General features: G+C 43.8%; 1 protein-coding gene and 1 long non-coding RNA gene across 10 annotated transcripts in view; one reads left to right on the forward strand and one right to left on the reverse strand.

Annotated features, from left to right (window-relative positions):
• Window positions 1-18,658, reverse strand: part of nav2a (neuron navigator 2a) — a 163,536-nt gene that overhangs the window by 79,392 nt on the left and 65,486 nt on the right. For 4 of the 9 annotated variants that reach the window (XM_077023134.1, XM_077023135.1, XM_077023133.1 and 1 more), the window contains exon 1: window positions 13,022-13,692. The exons of 3 other annotated variants lie outside the window; for them this stretch is intronic. In XM_077023134.1, the coding sequence (XP_076879249.1) occupies window positions 13,022-13,315 (294 nt within the window). In that variant the 5' untranslated portion in view covers window positions 13,316-13,692. Of the gene's footprint in view, window positions 1-219; window positions 417-3,619; window positions 3,894-13,021; window positions 13,693-18,658 lie in introns of those variants that run through there. 2 more of the 9 variants (XM_077023139.1, XM_077023136.1) reach the window with 2 other exon arrangements.
• Window positions 13,759-18,207, forward strand: LOC143527825 (uncharacterized). The gene is made up of 3 exons (XR_013134280.1): window positions 13,759-13,923; window positions 14,067-14,131; window positions 15,451-18,207. It is a non-coding gene; the product is annotated as an uncharacterized LOC143527825 (long non-coding RNA).

The following is an 18,658-nucleotide window of genomic DNA, read 5'->3' on the forward strand; positions in this document are numbered from 1 at the left end:
ACCATGGCACAAGTGCACAAGAGGATGGGGATGAAATGCCACCCCAACACAAAGACAAATGAACTCACAGAACCACAAACAATGCACATGACCCAACTGTATTACGTGATATTTAGAGAAGCTTAATAAATCTTTCGAAAAGCATCCGAATGGTTTTATTGCCCCCAGCTGCCAGCCCTTGCTCCCCAGAGTCCATGTTAACCTCTTAACCATAATCACCTTTTGGGGATCATGACCTCCAGATGAGTGCTGCCTTCTTCCTCTGGAACGTGTGATCAGATTTCCTTTGGGCAAATTAGTTTCATCCAGCCTGCACTTGGGCAAAGTAAAACCCATACTGCAAAACAGAAGCAGCAGGAAGACGGCAGAACTGTGTGCTGTGGCACAGCCAGAATTAGCAACAGCGCAGTAAGGTCACACAAAGGTAAGGTGGTGCATCAGAGGTGAAACAGTGTAACAGTTCCAGCATTTCTAAGCACTGCCAGCACTCCAGCACTGTGATGGCTTAGAGTTAAACCACAGCAGCAGGGCTACTGCATAAATTACTAAATCCTTTATGTGGTGAAGATTTAAGCCCAAATACACAATTGCAATTACGGAGTTGTATTCCCTTTTCCAAACCTGGCCGACTCAGGAATGAACTTTCTACCCAGAGAAAGATCCCTCCTCATGGCTGTTCAGGTGGTTTTGAAATTGGAAACGAAAAAGCAGTTTTGATGGAAACTGCCGAGGCTGCAAGGTGCATGCGTCCGACTTTCAGCTGAAAGCTCCAGTCTGAAAGGAAGTGCAGGCGTTGGCACTGAGCCAGCTCCAAGGCTCTTGGGGTAGCTCCTAACTGTTTCCAGTGTATGTGGTTAGGGAATGAAGTCCAGGGAGAATGCCACTTGATCAGACCACCGGGAAGGAGTCCAGGGAGAATGCCACCTAATTAGACCACCAGGAAGGAGGCTGCAGTAACTAGAGTTTAAATGATGTATCAAACTGACAAAGAGAAATGAAAACCAGCTGCAAGTGTCTGATCATCTTCCGTCTGCTTACTGCTGCGCGGCATCGCCTGTATGCATTTCCAGTTGAACGTACCAAACAGACCACAGCTGATAAGCAACACGGACATACGTACTACATATCAACGAAAATTGATGCTTCCAAAAATGCAGCTTCTTAAAAGGAGTATATAACTCTCATTATCAGAGAATTCTGAGTGACTTACACATCTTCTTCTTAAGTTCCTTCCCCTTGAGTTTGCATATGTTAAGGTAATGATAAATGCCCTCTAGATACTTAGCTGTTGTCCAGATACTGTTCTACCTGTCCTCTAGACATTTAACAAAACTGTCTGTGTAGCACAATGTTAGCCTCTCTAGATTAAGCCATAATGCAACAAATGAAACTCCTGCAGTATATTATATACTGTATTATCTTGTTTTAAGTGAAATTTATACTGATCAGTAAATCAGAAAGCTCCCTCATGGCTGACCACTGACGCCAATTCAACATGCACAATCAGCTAAAACTTCACTGACTAGGATCAGCAAGAGCCAACAGTGCAGAACACACAGCACTGAGTACAGGCATGGACACCAAAGATCTAATGGCCTGGTGCCCTGATGCCATCCGACAGCTTGACACCACCTGACGGTCTGACACTAGGCCTAATTCCTAGACGGTCTGACACTAGGGTCTGACAAATTCCCTCCAACAGACAATTGTTAGGTCATAGTGTCCCTTACCTTAAACTACATCACATGGACAACTGATAAGGTGCATCCAAAAGATGACTCATTGAGCATTGATTCTTGTATTTGTTTGTGTGTGTGTGTGTGTGTGTGTGTGTGTGTGTGTGTGTGTGCGTGTGTGCGTGCGTGTGTGTGTGCATGCGTGTGCTTGTGTGCATGTGTGTGTGCATGTGTGCGTGCGTGCATGTACAGAATTTCAGCAGGATAGTTAATGAAGGCTACTACTTCACAAGGTACTCCCAGCAGGACATTAAACACCTTTATCTAATCATACTCTTACACACAGTAGCCAAGCCTATCTCATCTATACAGATGTTTTTTTTAAGTGTGTATGTGTTAAGTATGTGTGTTGAGATTGTGTGAGTGTGTGTATAAATAATAAATATGTAATAAAATATAACAAATAGCATCTTGTATTGATTTGTGTGCCAAAACAATAGATCATAAGGTCATAAAAGTCCATCAGCAGTACTCCTAATAAGCAGTCTGTGCTGTTTTTGAGGTCACTTTAATCTGGAGAAATGGACAGATGGGCTGCTGCATTTGCATGTTCATATCTAATGTGCGTTGATGGAGAACCAGGTTCGTGTGGAAATGCTAATCATGCTAGCCCAAACATTCGCATCTCATTTACCCATGTCTATCAGTAGGAGCAGAACAAGAGAGCTCATCTCAGATCAGCTATTTAAAGCAGTGTGATCGACTTCATAAGGCTTAGAGAGGCGGAATCTGATCCCAGGCCAGCCCTCTTGACCCACTGTCCTCTAGGCATCTAAGCTGTAGGGATAAGAGAGGCTCTCAGTGGACATATGAATGGAAATGATGTGGGACTATCACATGGACCATGTTTGTCTCTTTCTGCACTCACTGCCTGTTTGTATGAGCTCCAAGGCATGTCAATGTTTTTTATTGCTCAGCCAAGATATTCCCTTTCTTTAGGTGCATGCACATGCACACGCACACATGCACACGGCCATAAACCCAGCCGGCCCAGTGGCTCTCATGCTGTGTTCCAGATGTAATACATAATTAAACAGCACCCTTATCACCTCATCTCCAGACAAGCAATAAAGCACATGGCCTTTGAGGGACACCAGATAAGCCCTGTGGTAGGGAATTGGGCTGTGTATGCATATAGACGTGTGTGTGTGTGTGTGTGTGTGTGTGTGTGTGTGTGTGTGTGTGTGTGTGTGTGTGTGTGTGTGTGTGTGTGTGTGTGTGTGTGTGTGTGTGTGAGTGCGTGCGTGCGTGCGTGCATGCATATAATCCTTTACATAAAATCTACTCATCAAGCTTGCCTAATTCTTGGTTAATTATGTAATGCTAATTTTATAGTTATTTATCTCTAATGTATTTGGATAATTCTAGAAAGATGAGTCATCTAAGTCTTTGAATAGTCATTAGCTACACACTGTTTCCTGTCAATAGTGTATCACACTAAAATGCCGCAAGCCTAGAACGACTGTGATCTCCCCCAACAGGCGTTGAAATCCAGAACAACTACTGCAATACTTCTCACACAACTCAAATAAAGCAGCAGTTCTGCCCCACAGAGCCACAGTTCTGTCCGCAAAAGATGAGCCAACACAGACCCACACCTCAGCAGTTTCTGTGCAAGACGGAAACAGCAATGTGATACTGCATCTCATACCTACGAGCTGAAATGGCAGAATGTCTGGACACTTATGACACAGCATGACTTGCACTGGTTAAAAATTAATTTTATTAATCTTTTGCTCTCATGACACAAGCAAATTGTAATTAATACATTAATAATCTAATTAATCTAATGATTAATAGTCTTATGCTTTCGTCAACCAAGAATGAACAGAATTACACACTATAAATATGAGAAAGGGATCATTCCCTAAGAGCTTGGTTACCAGTTTCATACTGATGTTGTTCTGCTCCCAACGCCACAGCATCATACTCATCTTCCTCACTCTTCCTCTTCCTCACTGCACCTGCTTTAACTCCACACCAGCTCAGTCCACATATACTCCATCAGAACAAGAGAGGCGTAGCACCCCACACCAGCACACTGCTTACTAATCCTCCCATCACGACAGAGAGAGACAGAAAGAGAGCAAGTTGGAAAGAGCAAGTCAGAGAAGAAGCAGGAATTGCAGCAATACTGTTCAGTAAGAAGATCAATCTCTCCACGGGGCAGAGAAAAAGCCCAAAACTGCTCCTTCCTCTTTACCGTTCAGGTCATACTATATGGCTGTGGCAGCTGCCAGCCTTTCCCCACCCCCTCTCCCTCTCTCCCTCTCTCCCTCTCTCTCTCTCTCTCTCTCTCTCTCTCTCTCTCTCACACACACACACACACACACACCAGCCCTACACTCAGAAAATTTGCAGATGAGCCAAAACAAACTATGGTGCGGGTGTGGGTGTGGGTGAGCGTGTGTGTGTGTGTGTGTGTGTGTGTGTGTGTGTGTGTGTGTGTGTGTGTGTGTGTGTGTGTGTGGTTTAGGGGGGTCCAGCTGGAGAGGCTGTCAGTATTAGAAGGAGGGAATCATGTCCTTTCGTCCCCCGTAACCTTCCATCTCTCCATCGTCCTCCTGTGCCTCCCTGCACTCACCCTTCTGCTCAGCTGCTCCAGGCACCATTAGTCAAGCATGAGGCTATCAAAGAGGAAAAGGCCTCTTGACCTGCTAACTAAAGCCTAACAAACTTCCAACTATGCTCCAGCGCTCACCAAGAGGGGGGAAAAGGCTCATTCTTAAAAGTGAAAAGCTTTTAAGCTAAAAGAGCACACATCAGTGATCAGTTAATGACTCACTGACTGGAACTTGGCACTGGAACTCTCACTGTGTATCTGCAGTGTTGACTTGCTAAGCGATACTTATATAATTCATAAAAACATGATGAGAAATAAATGAAAGCAAGCCCAGACTGTAATGTTTACATTTCTGTCACACACCGTTGATCAATAATTCAGCACTGGTGTATTAGTGCAGCCCTTCCTCTCTGCACGATTTTCCTTTAACAGCTGTCCTGCTTCTATTAGTAATAATGAGTTGCTCTTCACTTGAAATGGTCCAGATCTGAGAGCTCAATTAAAGTTAAAAAACCATCACTGCTATGCAGTACAAATAAGAGGCTCAAAGATTATCTGCGATAACATCCATATTTGCTTATGCTTTTCAAACCAGCACCTCCTAAACAAGCAGCCCCACACCATCACTGCCACCTTCACAGGTCTAAAAACAGAGAGAGCAAACTGACATTGTTTCTATATCCCAAAGTCCTGTACATAGAGAGAGTGTCTGTCTGCGTGGGGGGTGGGCATGGATGTATGTATGTGCGTGTGTGTGTTGGGGTACGGATGTGTGTGTGGGTGTGTGTGTGGAAGGGGGTGTATGGGTGTATGTGTGTGTGGGGGGTATGCATGTATGTGTGAGGGGGTATTTATGTATGTGTGTGTGTGTGTGTGTGTGTGTGTGTGTGTGTGTGTGTGTGTGTGTGTGTGTGTGTGTGTGTGTGGGGTGTATGGATGTATGTGTATGTGACAGGTATGTATGTTAGTGTGTGTGTAGGGGTGTATGGTGTGTGTGAAGGTATGTATGTATGTGTGTGTGGAAGGGTGTGTGTGGGGGGTATGTATGTATGTGTGTGGGGGGGTATGTATGTATGCATGTGTGTGTGTGTGGGGGGGTGTATGTGTGGGGGGGGGTGTATGGGAGTGTGTGTGTGTGTGTGTGTGTGTGTGTGTGTGTGTGTGTGTGTGTGTGTGTGTGTGTGTGTGTAGGGTGTATGGGTGTGTGTGGGGGTGGGTTATATATGTATGTGTGTAGGGTGTATGGGTGTGTTTGTGTAGGGCGGTATATATGTATGTGTGCATGGGAAGGGGTGTATGGGTGTATGTGTGTGAGGTGGTGTGTGTGTGTGTGTGTGTGTGTGTGTGTGTGTGTGTGTGTGTGTGTGCGCGTGCGTGCGCTCCCGGCTGTAGTTTTGTGGTGAAGAGGCAGTAGATCCCTTTGCTGTCTGTGCTCTCTCCAGCAGCCACCAAACCCACAAATTACAAGTCAAACTAAAATTTCTGAGGGTTGTCCAAATTTCTGTTGTGTTCCCACACTGAAGCCCTTCCAGGGCCCTGCGCATTTTATAAATACAACCAGCCAGAACCGTGCTTTTCTACCCCAAAACCAGCATGCTCTGAGGTTACCAGTGGACAAATATGTGCAGTGCTTTCTCAATTCGTTTACAATATGGCAACTACACTGCATTTTCATACCATTAAAGAAACACTTTACACTAGCTTGCTAACAGCTCTTTCAAATAATGCTAGTTAGCACTATACAAATGATTGCCTGCTAGCTAATTCATTAGCTCCTTGCTATTCAGATCCACATTTTGGATAAAGTACGTGTTTAAACCTTGTATTCCTGTAAGCACAGACAGACCTTGGGGGAGTGATATGTGAACACATTTAACATGTCACCTTATAATGTAATGCTGGATGATCTGTGTTCTGTACAACATGTGTTGGGCAGGAACGAACAAACTCATTAAAGCACAACAGCTTTGAATTATGGAGCTACACACTCTATTCTTTCTCTCAGTGGCCAAAAAAAGAAACCCAAGCATCCATGGACAATGAGCTGGCTTTGCCTGGTTGGGGGCGGGGGGGGAGGTTTTGTTTTCAGGGATCCCCATCATCTGCTTCTCTTGGGAGGGGGAGGTGGGGGTGATTAGGTCCCTCCTGCCAGGCTGACAGGGATGGGGGTAGTAGGGGTAGTGGGGGTGAAACATATGGGCTTTCTGGGGCAATGACACAAAGGCCTGATACACAGAAGCACTCTGGGTGTCCGGGAACAGAACAAGGATCACAGTGGCTGCTTTAAAACTAGCATCTTCCCATACTGTTTAAAACAGTAAAAAAGTCCTCCACATCCACAGTGGAACTACAACTATATGCAAAGACATTATGCATTAGGTGTGACGTGCCCAAGCCATTCACGGTGGATCTGTTCCACGGAGATTAGCATGCGGCACTACTAAAAAGTTGTGCTTTAAATGTGTGGAATCTTTTTTTTTGTTTGGGGGATTAATGAAATACTCTGCAATGAGATTTAAGATTTGCTCCTGAGTAACAAAGTAAAACTAGGCCAAAGATTTCTCATAATGAGAATCCTTTGGAAATGTGCTCATCTAATTCTAATGTTGCAGGTTTAATTATGCATGGCTGGAATCATAAAAACAGCTATTTTTACCACACTCTTTATCTATATGAATAGTCTAAAGAAACAAATGAAAATGTGTTTTTAGCCACTAAATTGACAGTTAATAACAATGAAAGTCTTTGTCTCATGACAAAGACTTTACATTTGCAAACACCTGCAGTACCATAAAGTTCCCTAATCCACATGATGGCAGAGTGAATACAACAGACATAGAGTGATTAGATAGATAGCAATCACCTTTAACACCAAATTATGTCAGATGAAAGGACCAGGTCCATCAACACCCGCACAGCAGACCTACACCCGGTAACCTCCAGACCTCCAGCGTGATGAGCTAACAGACGGTAAACCCTCTGACCAATCAGCAGCTGCTCTGCGCCATCACCTGTGGTCAAACGCTAGCAGATATTCACTGACCCGCCTGATCCCTCCCACCAAGTGGCTTCACCCCTCCCACCAAAGCCCAGAAGCCTTGTTGCGATCCTCGGTGAACAGAACACACGCTCGCTCGCTCAGATCCCTCGGGCTGCATCTGGAGTCACAACGGACGGCATGTCAGCATGATGGTGTCTCAATGTTCCCATGACAATGACCTGAGGAAAAGGCCTGAACCAGCCACTCCAGGCTGACCCACTGAAGAAAACAGATGTTTGCATTTTAATGAACTCAGATAGAGAAGGTGCAACTCGGTTCAAAATGTAGCAGTGCGCCCCAAGGAGGCTGTAAACAAAACCGAGTCAGTAAAGCATCTTCACACCAGGAGTTGCAAAAATATGAGGTACAACACACAGACATCTAAGATCAACTGTGTTGATTTTTGGAGGTACACGATTGATTGCTGATATACTTTGACAGTACTTGTTTTTTATTTTGGAATTTTGGCTGATAATTGCAATCATTTTCATCTATCCAACTGGTTTAGCCTTTTGATTAACTGTATATTTTGTACATCAATTTGTATATCAATGTACATCAATTATATAATTTGTGTATAAAAATGCTAATAATCAGACTTGGTTAGTTTTCTTTTGTAAAGCGTATGGAATACTTTTCAGATCACATGCAGTTTTTCTTATTTTACTTTTAAGCAAAGTATCTGATGTTGGTGACTGTGGAGTTTGCCATTGTTTGCTGGGAGTCTTTCCAGCAATAGCTTATTTACATGTGACATTACTGTAAACGCACATTAATGACCCATGTTTGTATAAAATGAATTATGGTAAAATGAACATTTATTAATATCATTAATATTAATTAAGGAGCTAATTAGCAAACTGGCCCAAGAAATTTAAAGATAGTGCATACCTATTTATTATCTATTTATTTATTACCTATTTATACCTATTTATTTATTATTCAGGCAGTCAAACCCCTTGATAACTCAACATTATCTAATCCTCTGACTGACAACTTCGCTCAAGACTCCCAGCCTCTGCAGTGTAGTATGATGATGCTGAAGTTATGGCTAATAAATTGGGCTGTAGATGGAAACACTGATCTTGGTACCCTTCCAACGCTTGCTACAGCCCATGTTGGCAAATTCTCATAGCTGAATTGTTGCTCCATTGCCAGTAAAGCTTCTCTACTCTGAGAAGCCATTCAACATGCTCCTGCACACATACGTTGGGACCAAGCTGAGAACTTTATGCATTTGAACATTATGTCCCTCTTAGATGCAATCATGTAGCTCCAGCAGAAAGGACAAAGTTGTAGTCCGATTGTGACTATTAAACTATGAGGACTAAGGATATTGCTCTCTATGAAATAAAGTGTGTTTCAGTGTTTGACCCTAAAAATATTGGCCAAGTGCTATTGCCTGTGTTTTTGTATCATCCCTCCCAAAATGACAGCACAGGGTGTGTTGGCCTGCCGCATGTGTCCTGACACACTATTACTTGGGTATTGTAACATGTTACCATGTTCTCTTGTAAAGGAATCAGCTCTGTTCCTGAAGGTTTAAATTTTATACATGCTAGTTTTCCTGCCCACTCACATGGATACAGCCTAGACTTGATGAGATCACTCATTATGCCTGTGTAATCACCAGAGGAGGTAGTTAAAAAAAACCAAACAAAAAACAAAAAACTTTCACTATAAATAAACTTCTCAAGCCATCTACCATAGCTCCAGTTAGTTCTGTGAACCTTTGTGAAGGGAATTCAGACTGTTTCTCAATGTATTTCAAAATCCTAATTTAAAATCCTAATACAAAATCCTAATCCTTCTACCTGCAAGATTGACCCTTTCGCATTCTCACTCATCAAGGTCTGATCACCATAATTACATCAATAAATCCTGAGTCGGTGGTGTCCTCAGTATCTTGATTCTCCTACACCTTCGGGCAGCCTTTGTGTGACCGTGAACAAAAATATTCTGTAAATAAATATAAATGTAAATGTAATGTAATGTATTCTTGTTTTTTTGGTCTGTTTTCAATAATGCTTTTTAGCACAGTTCTAGACTGGTTTACATCTATGCCACACTAAACATTGTGCTTTTCTTCAGCTCCATCACGTCACCTGGTTTCTGGCCTTTATAGATCATTGTATCTGGGGGAAAAATACACCTGCAGTTCATTCAAAAGACACCTACCAGGGTCCTCACACACACACACACACACACACACACACACACACACACACACACACACACACACACACACACACACACACACACACACACAGACACACTGGGTGTTAGGTAGGTGTTTCACGTATGCTGTGTCAGTTATACTGGCTGCCTATGTTAAACACCACAAGGTACACAAACATCAGTGTTCTCCATCCGCAGCTGATCTCCTACTCTATACTGTGTATTATTGTTTTGTTAGTGTGAACAATTTAAACAGGATTAAAATTAATTTTAAATTTAAACTAACTGTAATCCGAACTACTTCTTATGTAATCTAATCTAATCTATGCTCAGTGGACAAGGAATGAGTCCTAATGTCTGGTTTAGACTGACAGGTAAGTTGTATACTTATCTATTTATCTAGAACCAGGTTTAATCAAGGCCAATCACACAGAGATAATGGTGGGTTCCAATAGTCATGTTCACATAGAAGGTACTGAAATACTTAAAACATGACACAGTTTAAGTAGAGCGAACACAGGAAGCCTTTATGTCACTCTCACATCTGCAATTTAATGCCATCAACTCGATCCACTAAACTCCGATTACTCGCAATGCTGTTTACCTAAACCAACAGTCAAGATCCTGTTGAAATAATCAGTGCAGGGGGAAAATACACAGATTCCAAGATGTGTTTCTAAGGAAACATCATTTTGAAGCAAAGTGTAGAGAACTGATCCATGCTGGGACTGTAATAACTAATAACACAGAGGGAGAAGTAGCAGAGCAAAGCAGATTAACATGACTGAGCTACAACACAATGGGCATTAGAAGCTGCACGTGTGTGTGTGTGTGTGTGTGTGTGTGTGTGTGTGTGTGTGTGTTTGAATAACTGCATATGTGTGAATGATGTTAAATAAGTTAGGATCACTGCAGCAACACCAATTCCCTTTACTGGCCAATGAGGATATAGGAGGATGGAGTAAATCATGTATTTTTCCTGTGAATAGTGTGAATGTGAATAAAAACAATTACGAATTGAAACAATAGAGTCTAACAGCAAATACTCAATACTTAATTACACATCTAAATGTGTTTCTCAGGACATGGTTCTGAGCAGCAGGAGCTAATATACAGGGTGACACAGATTGTCCTGCTGCGACTGTCAAACACTCATATTCTACTCAGCATGCTCTAAGCTTCGATCTGTCTTTGCCTACCATCACTCAGACAAAACACTCACTGATCATGAATACCGATAGGACATAGTTATTCCATTAAACGTGTGGCCCAGATAAGAACTGGGTTTAATGAAATGACGGTGGAGAGACTCTGTTAAAGCAGGCACTTGTTGTCTGCTGCAGATCCAATAATCATGGAGCAAACTAATCACGCTGTCAAATGGTCTAATAGTGCAGAGGGAAAATCAGATGGTGAGATAGGTGTGTGTGTGTGTGTGTGTGTGTGTGTGTGTGTGTGTGTGTGTGTGTGTGTGTGTGTGTGTGTGTGTGTGTGTGTGTTCATATGTGCATGTGGGAGAGTTCTGCCTTATTGTATGTGTGCATGGTTCCATTGCCTACACCACAAACCAGAAATGAAAACACTCCACACTTCATCTCTTTCCAGCTTTCATTCTGTGTTCAAATAAATAAATTGGACTCAAAGCTCTAAGCACTGCTCAGAGAGGGCAAACAGAGGGCAAGAGAGAGCCTGCTAAGTATGCACTAACCATATAATCCCTTAGAAAGACTGAATATGAGATAGGAATACATTAAATTGGCTTTAACCCTATATCACTGGCCATTCCAGTGCTGATGAAACCGGATCAAAGAACCCAACAGTCTTGATGCTGAGAGGCCGTGAATACTGCCACAGCTTCTGCTGTACTTTTCAGTATCTGGATTTGGGTGTGGGAGGTCAGTGGATAGTCCTCATACCAGAACCTGAACTGCACTGGGTTGGAAATCCCATGCAGTGTATACTCACACCACTAGAGGGCATTAGAGACTGCATGCAGGTTGGAGTAATTAGCTCTGTGGAGTCTGCTGATCAACAGAATTAAACCAAAAGGATTTTGACTAATACACATACTGGGAGAGTGCTTCTTTTTGGTTTTAGACTTTATTTATTTAGACTGAATGTATAGCAAATATGAAGAAATTGTGATAACCTATTCACATATTTACCTACCCAGATCAAACTGTTTATTGGAGAACACAGGGGTCACTCCAGCAGTAAAGATCTTATTGAGTCTCTGTTCTCTTGAGATTACATTCCCAATTGATTATGATCAGTTTAAGGCAGCTATTTTCATTAGAGGTTTAAAACATGTCTATATAGAGGCCTGCAGGGTCTGCCCGAGGTACATTACAGTTCAGTCTGAGGGACGGTTATCTAGTGGCATTCCCTGACTCTCTCTCTCTCTGCCAGATTCATGAATTTTGTAGTGGTGCGCGTGTGCGTATGAGCACAAGAGGCAGTGAGAGGGAGACTATGAGTGTGTGTTAGAGTCTGTGTGTGTGTGTGTGTGGGTGTGTGTGTGTGTTGCTCAGCAAGTGTTTTCCCTTATACTGTCTGCAGCAGTTATCAACAGCTGAGAGCTACAAACAGGACACACTCACAAACTCGACACACTGACACACACTGCGTCTCACACACAAACACACGTATCAGTTCCTCAGTTCCTAATAAAGTAGAGTGCAAGGTTGGCACTCCTGTTCTTCCACACAGCCCTTCACTGCCCCACATTCACAGCTCAAAATATTTATGCCAGCATGAATGCACCAGCAACACACACAGTCCCCCTATCTCTGCCTCACACACTCTCTCTCACTCACACACACACACACACACACACACAAGCTAAATTTACCTTACTCTAAGGGAGGGGGATGCAGTGAGTGAGGTGGGCAGGTCTCATTCTAAGACAAGAATAATGTCTACAATAATAAGAGGAATGGTTGCATAGCTGCATGTAACAGTGCAGAGATATTACTGCAAGGTAGCTTATTCAGTTGTGCTCTGTCTCATCACACACAGTGAGAAAGAGAGGGAGACAGGGTGCGAGTGATAGACACATACATGGTTACAGCAACTAAAACAAAAAGGTAGTGTGGATACACACATACACATACAGATGTATTTCATTCTTTCTAAATTTAAACAGTTAGGCATGCACACACACACTCACACACACACACACACACACACACACACACACACACACACACACACACACACACACACACACACACACACACACACACACTTTGTCCTTTCCTTTGACAGAGCCATAAATGGCATTAGAGAGAGATGTCTGCTGGGTTGCCTAGCAGACCCTGCAATTCACAAATAAAGCAGCTTGCCCAGCTTAGACATGACAGAGAGGCTGGTGCAGGTCTGTATATGGGTCTGAGAGAATGAAGAAAGCACTTCCATTCATTGGCACATCTGAACCTAGGAGTGTCTCACAACTTCATCCCACAACCATCCCAACAACCACCCTCAAAATCACATCTCTCTGACCTGAGAGTCTAGCAGGCTGTCTGCAGTCTTGGCCGGAACTCTGAGTTCTCCGAGTTCTTCATGTTCTCCTAGGTCTTTGACATCTCCTCCTTCCTGCAGGGGACGCTGTGGGCCACTCGGGGGGTGCTTGAAGCTGCTGGGGTGGGGGGGCGTGCAGGTGGCAGGCCGGCCCGGTGCGCGTGGACAGGGCTGGGGGTGCACCGCACGGGTGGGGATCTGAGGGATGGGCAGAGCACTGTGGACTGGCTTGGGCAGGCCGGACTTCATCTTACTGACCACGAGGATGGCGGGCATTTTCCACAGGAGCACAAACGCCCTCCAGCAGTGGGCACAGGTTGAGGCACGCACACACAGTTGTACATACAATCACACACGCACGTGCCTGCACACATACAACTTTGTGTACACACACTTTCAAAGCCAGTCGATAGTTGCCACACACATAGGTTCAAAGTAACCTAAGGGAGATACTGCCAAGTGGATTGAAAATGGTACTGATCACGTTGTCAAATACTCTTCTTCACACAATGCACACTAATGCGCACACACAAACACACACACACACACACACACACACACACACACACACACACACACACACACACACACACACACACACACAGTCTCCTGTTCTCTCTGAAGTCAAGCTCTGTATTTATACAGAGTAGCCTCTTCTTCCTTTCTAAAAATGTCCAGTAGCAGATCTTCCTTCATCATCATCTTCCTCCTTTTTGTGCAGAGCAAGTCTGTCTCTCGGTCCTGGACTCCGCTCCCTCCCACCTGCTGGTCGCACCAGGCGTAGCGTTAATCCCCGGTGCAATCCGCCTGCTGCCACCTCAACCACACACCGTGGCAGCAAACAGCCGACGACACTCCGCTCTGGAAGTCCAGCGGCAGAGAAGGTAGGATCCAAACGCTCGAATACAGCTGCTTTTTCTCAGACTGCAGGAATGAGACTGCACTTGTTTGTTCCTCTGTCTGCTCTCCTCGTCTGTCCCTCGCTTTTACTCTCTCTCCTTCTCTCTCTCCCTCTCTCTCTCCGCAGGTGTAGTAAGAACTACTAGCTGGCGCTTTAGGCTACTGCCTAAAAGCTTAATTTTCTCTCTCTGTGTGAGTAGCCCACATCCCCTTACACACGCACACACGCACACACACCACACACGCACACACACACACCACACGCACAAACACACCCCTCCCCTCAGTAGACGTCAGAGCAGATGAGCAGTAAAAGCAGGGTGTTAGTCACTGGTGTGTGTGTGTGATTAGCTGTGGGGTGTGGTGTGTGTTTGTGTCAGCTGTAGAGTATTCCTTTAGTGTGTTTTCCCATCTAACCTTTTGTCAATATAGCAATGAAGAAAAAGTTCCCATAAGGGTTTGTTTCAGCTATAAACGATCTCAGAACCGTTACCCATGTGAACAGCTACACTTTCCATCTTTGTTCCCTTTTTAATGACACTTCAAATAAAGGGGGCACATGTGAACTTGGTTTGGCAGCCCCACCTTAAAGAGCTGCACTGGGAAAACACAGTCACACAGTTTACTGGCATTGAAATGAATCCAGCCTTAAGCAAATTAACCAAGCCAAAATGGATTTGTTTGTGAAATGGACTAAAATTAGTAAATGGCAATGACATAAGTGGATGGTCTGCAGTCTTTGGACAGTTAATGTCTTTAAAGAGATTTGGGGGATTATGAATGCACAATGTGTGTGCCATCACATCATTTTTTTTCATTTGTTCTGTGTGTGTGAGTGTATGTATGTGTGTGTGTGTGTGTGTGTGTGAGAGAGAGAGAGATAATGTAATCACATGAGAGCAATTACACACATTTTTTAGGGCTGACCCACTAATTTTTGGCTTTAATGTGGTTGGATAGCTCAGTTCAGGTCTTGAAGGTTAGAAAATAGAAAGAAATATTAGTCTCTCAGAGCCTACACTGCATCCATCCATCCGTCCGTCCATCCCTCCCTCCCTCCTCTATCCATCCAGCCATCCATCCATGGTTTGTTGCACAGCTTGGTGAGCACTGTAGTACAGAGAACCAAGCAGATCTGGATGTGCCTGCCCCACTAAGATCCCATTCTGACACATCACTGCTCTTTCCCACTGTGAGGCAGCTAGCCAGAAAACAACCACATGGAGTGAAACACAGGGACTCTCTCACCCCATGCACATTGGTCAGGGTGATGTAGCAGACATTAAAAACAGATTTTCTTCTTAGTAGTTTGGATGAATGAGCATATTTGGATATAGATTGAAGTGTGTGTGTGCGTGAGAGAGAGACAGAGAGAGATACTTCTGAGATGGTGACACATCGTTATAACAAAAAATGTTCCTATAATTACCAGCTATTCATAGCTTGAACATGTGAGAAGTGAAGGCGCACTCAAGCACACCGGTGCTAAAGTCACTGCTCTTTCTTCACAGGATGACAGCTGTTCTGTTCCAGGTGTGAGCACACTGCTTAAATATCCTGTATTTTCAATCAATACCCATCGGTGGAGGCAGCAGCTCATTGTGAGCACCAAGCTTCCATCTCATGGCTGTCAAAGCAAAGCCAGAGAGGCTCACGGAGGGAAACAATTAACCACTGCAGTCAGGCCAGCCCACTGGAACAGTCAGGCCAGCCCACTGGAACAGTCAGGCCAGCCCACTGGAAACACAGCCCCAAAGGCAGGCAGCCCTGCTGAGCATGCTTTCACACACGTGCCCTAATGTCTTTTGGACCTCCCTTACCTTGGCTCTGCTGTAGCATCAGGACATTATTCCTGAACACACTTTTCTAATACTAATTTTGGTCTTGTGTTCTTTTCAAACTGATGCAAGTTCATCCGGTAAGGATAATTTCTGACTACCACGAATGACTCATTTACATGAGCCATGCATTCTACTACAGAGGTCTGGGGTGTCACGGAGACTTCAGTCAGCATATCATCACCTCCATCAGCTCCCGTGCTAGACTGTTTGAAATGTTTCCTGTGTGCAGTCAACTACAACAACAAATTGTCACCAAATAATCTCAATACCTTTGCCAAATATTGCCAAAGCAAAAAGTAATGCTTTGTGTGGTGTTGGCTGGCTGTCTGGTGCTCCCATTCTGAGGTTTGGTTCCTCTGAAGGGTTTTGCTCTTCTTGATCTTAAGAGTCTTTCCTTGCTGTCTTGGCTTACTCATTATGGGTCTGGAGACATACATTCTCTCTCTCTCTCTCTCTCTCTCTCTCTCTCTCTCTCTCTCTCTCTCTCTCTCTCTCTCTCTCTCTCTCTCTCTCTCACTTCAATCAATCAAAAATCGAAATGTATTTATATAGTGCTTTTTACAACAGTCGTTGCCACAAAACAGCTTTACAAGTGTCTGAGTCCAAGCCCCCAGTGAGCAAGCCAAGGGCGACAGTAGCAAGGAAAAACTCCCCAAGAGCATGAGGAAGAAACCTTGAGAAGAACCAAGACTCAGGGGGTGGAAACCATCCTCCTCTGGTCGACACCGGTCACCATAACAAGTTTCTGTGAAGCTGCGCTGTTACAACACATGTTGGAAAAAGCACTATATAAACACATTTGAATTGAAAAGGCTTGAACCATAAATCTTAAGTAGCTCAATATGTGAAGAGTCTATTTATCTGAGGGGTCGAAATTGGCTACTCATACCTAGATTTATACTAAAATAGGTTGCATTAAAACTTGCAAATATGTTTGTGGAATGTTTCTTTAAGAACATTGTGGAATCCTTTGACAATGATGAGGGTTTCTGTTACCCAGTGGCACATGCTGCCATGTTCACCCACACAGTCAACAGTGTCCTAGCTGTTTATTCACAGCGCAGGAAGAGGTTGAGCCACATGAGGCAAACGCCTCCATCCACATGCATCTGCAGGCAGGATGCACGGCATGCATGAACACGCTAGCTGGCACGCGGCCGGGGGCCTCAGTGTGGCGCTGTATGAGGGGAACACCAAGACAAGCAGAATCAAGGTTCCGGTGTTCCCAAATGAACAGGGGTCTTATGTCCTGGTCCTGATGGCTGGTGGTGCCGAGACCCGTGTGGCCCTGGCCGGACCTCAGGTTTCCTCTCTGCTAGTGATGTAAACATCTTACCAAAAACCCAAAGAGAACCTAAACAGAACACTGGCATAGTCATTGTGAGTACTGAACGGACTTTAACAATACTGTAACTGTATAACGACACCCGAGAGAAAGAGGAACCAAAGAGGAACAAAAATTACGAATGTTCTAAAACCCGCGAAGGCAGGACAACTGAATAAGGCATTTTAAACACAAGCACACACACTCCTATCCCACCCTCCATATACTGATCCTGCGATCAGTGAGGATCCACAAAGCTCCACCCCACTCCTCTAATGAATCCTGCATAATTAAACATGCAAAATTAGTGTCCATTAGTTTCAGCCTCTCCCTCCTGCCTGTCCTGCATAGCAAAACCAGTAAATGCATTTAATACTCTGGCTAAATACCTCTGTATAATTACTGAATTATAGTGAACTAATTATAGTCAGTAGCACATCTCTAAACCCCATCAGTTATTATTGAAACACTAAATTGTTGAAGGAGATAAACTGTTTATGGTGAGGTCATACCAAAGTCATAGTTTAATGCATTAGAATATGAGCAGTACATGGCTGTTAAAGGGTATATACTATACACTGTCCATTCACAGTGCTGGGGATGGAGGAGATCCTATGGTTTTATTACAGGGAAAAGAAACAACATCCCTCTGATTCCAGAGTGCAAGCCAGGTGGGCTACCAACAATGAAACTGACTACAGGCAGAGGGAAGAGATGTCTGTCAAATTCAACTCAATGAACAACCACTTACAGGACAGGTTGCCATACATGGGGTGGTGTAAATTCGTCAGTGATCGCACAGTATCTTCAAAAAACATTCAATGGACAGTATCATTTGACAAGATGAAGTATGTTGCCTTTCATCATTCAACAGACAATGACATTTGTTGAGAAAGCTGGCAAGAAGGAGGGGAAAAGACATGTTCTTTCTGGAAATAATTTGTTGTTTTGTCACTGAATGTGTAAAAATACAGGTCTTTCATTAAAAAAAGGATTCAAGAAGAGGGCACTCAATGGAGTGGAGCAGAAACAGCTTCATATCCACATCAGCTTCAGCAGGGGAGATGAACAGCAGGCCAAAGTGCAGGGCTGATCTGTGTCTATCACTGTATCTCAATCACAGCTGTGTACATTGTTGAACAAAGTTGCTTAACAACTATTAAAATGATGAAAAGATTTACTAGGCAAAATGTTAAATGATCAGTACTAAGAAACTGCAGCTGATTCTAAAAATAACAGCAATGATTCTACTGATGGAAATTGGAGCAGTGCCAGCATCTATCTTGGAGAGGTTAAAGGTTAAACCAGCTGCTCAATACACTGAGCACATATTACACTTCAAAATTTCAGCTGCAACCTAAAGCACTGCACATTGTTTCAGGATTTATTTTTGCCACCAGTCCCTCACTGCACCTTTCCCTGATGTGTGTGTGTGTGTGTGTGTGTGTGTGTGTGTGTGTGTGTGTGTGTGTGTGTGTGTGTGTGTGTGTGTGTGTATGTGTGTGTGTATGTGTGTGTGTGTGTGTGTGTGTGTGTGTGTGCGCATGTGTGCGT

Source organism: Brachyhypopomus gauderio, chromosome 12 (assembly GCF_052324685.1).
Source record: "Brachyhypopomus gauderio isolate BG-103 chromosome 12, BGAUD_0.2, whole genome shotgun sequence".
Lineage (NCBI taxonomy): Eukaryota > Metazoa > Chordata > Actinopteri > Gymnotiformes > Hypopomidae > Brachyhypopomus > Brachyhypopomus gauderio.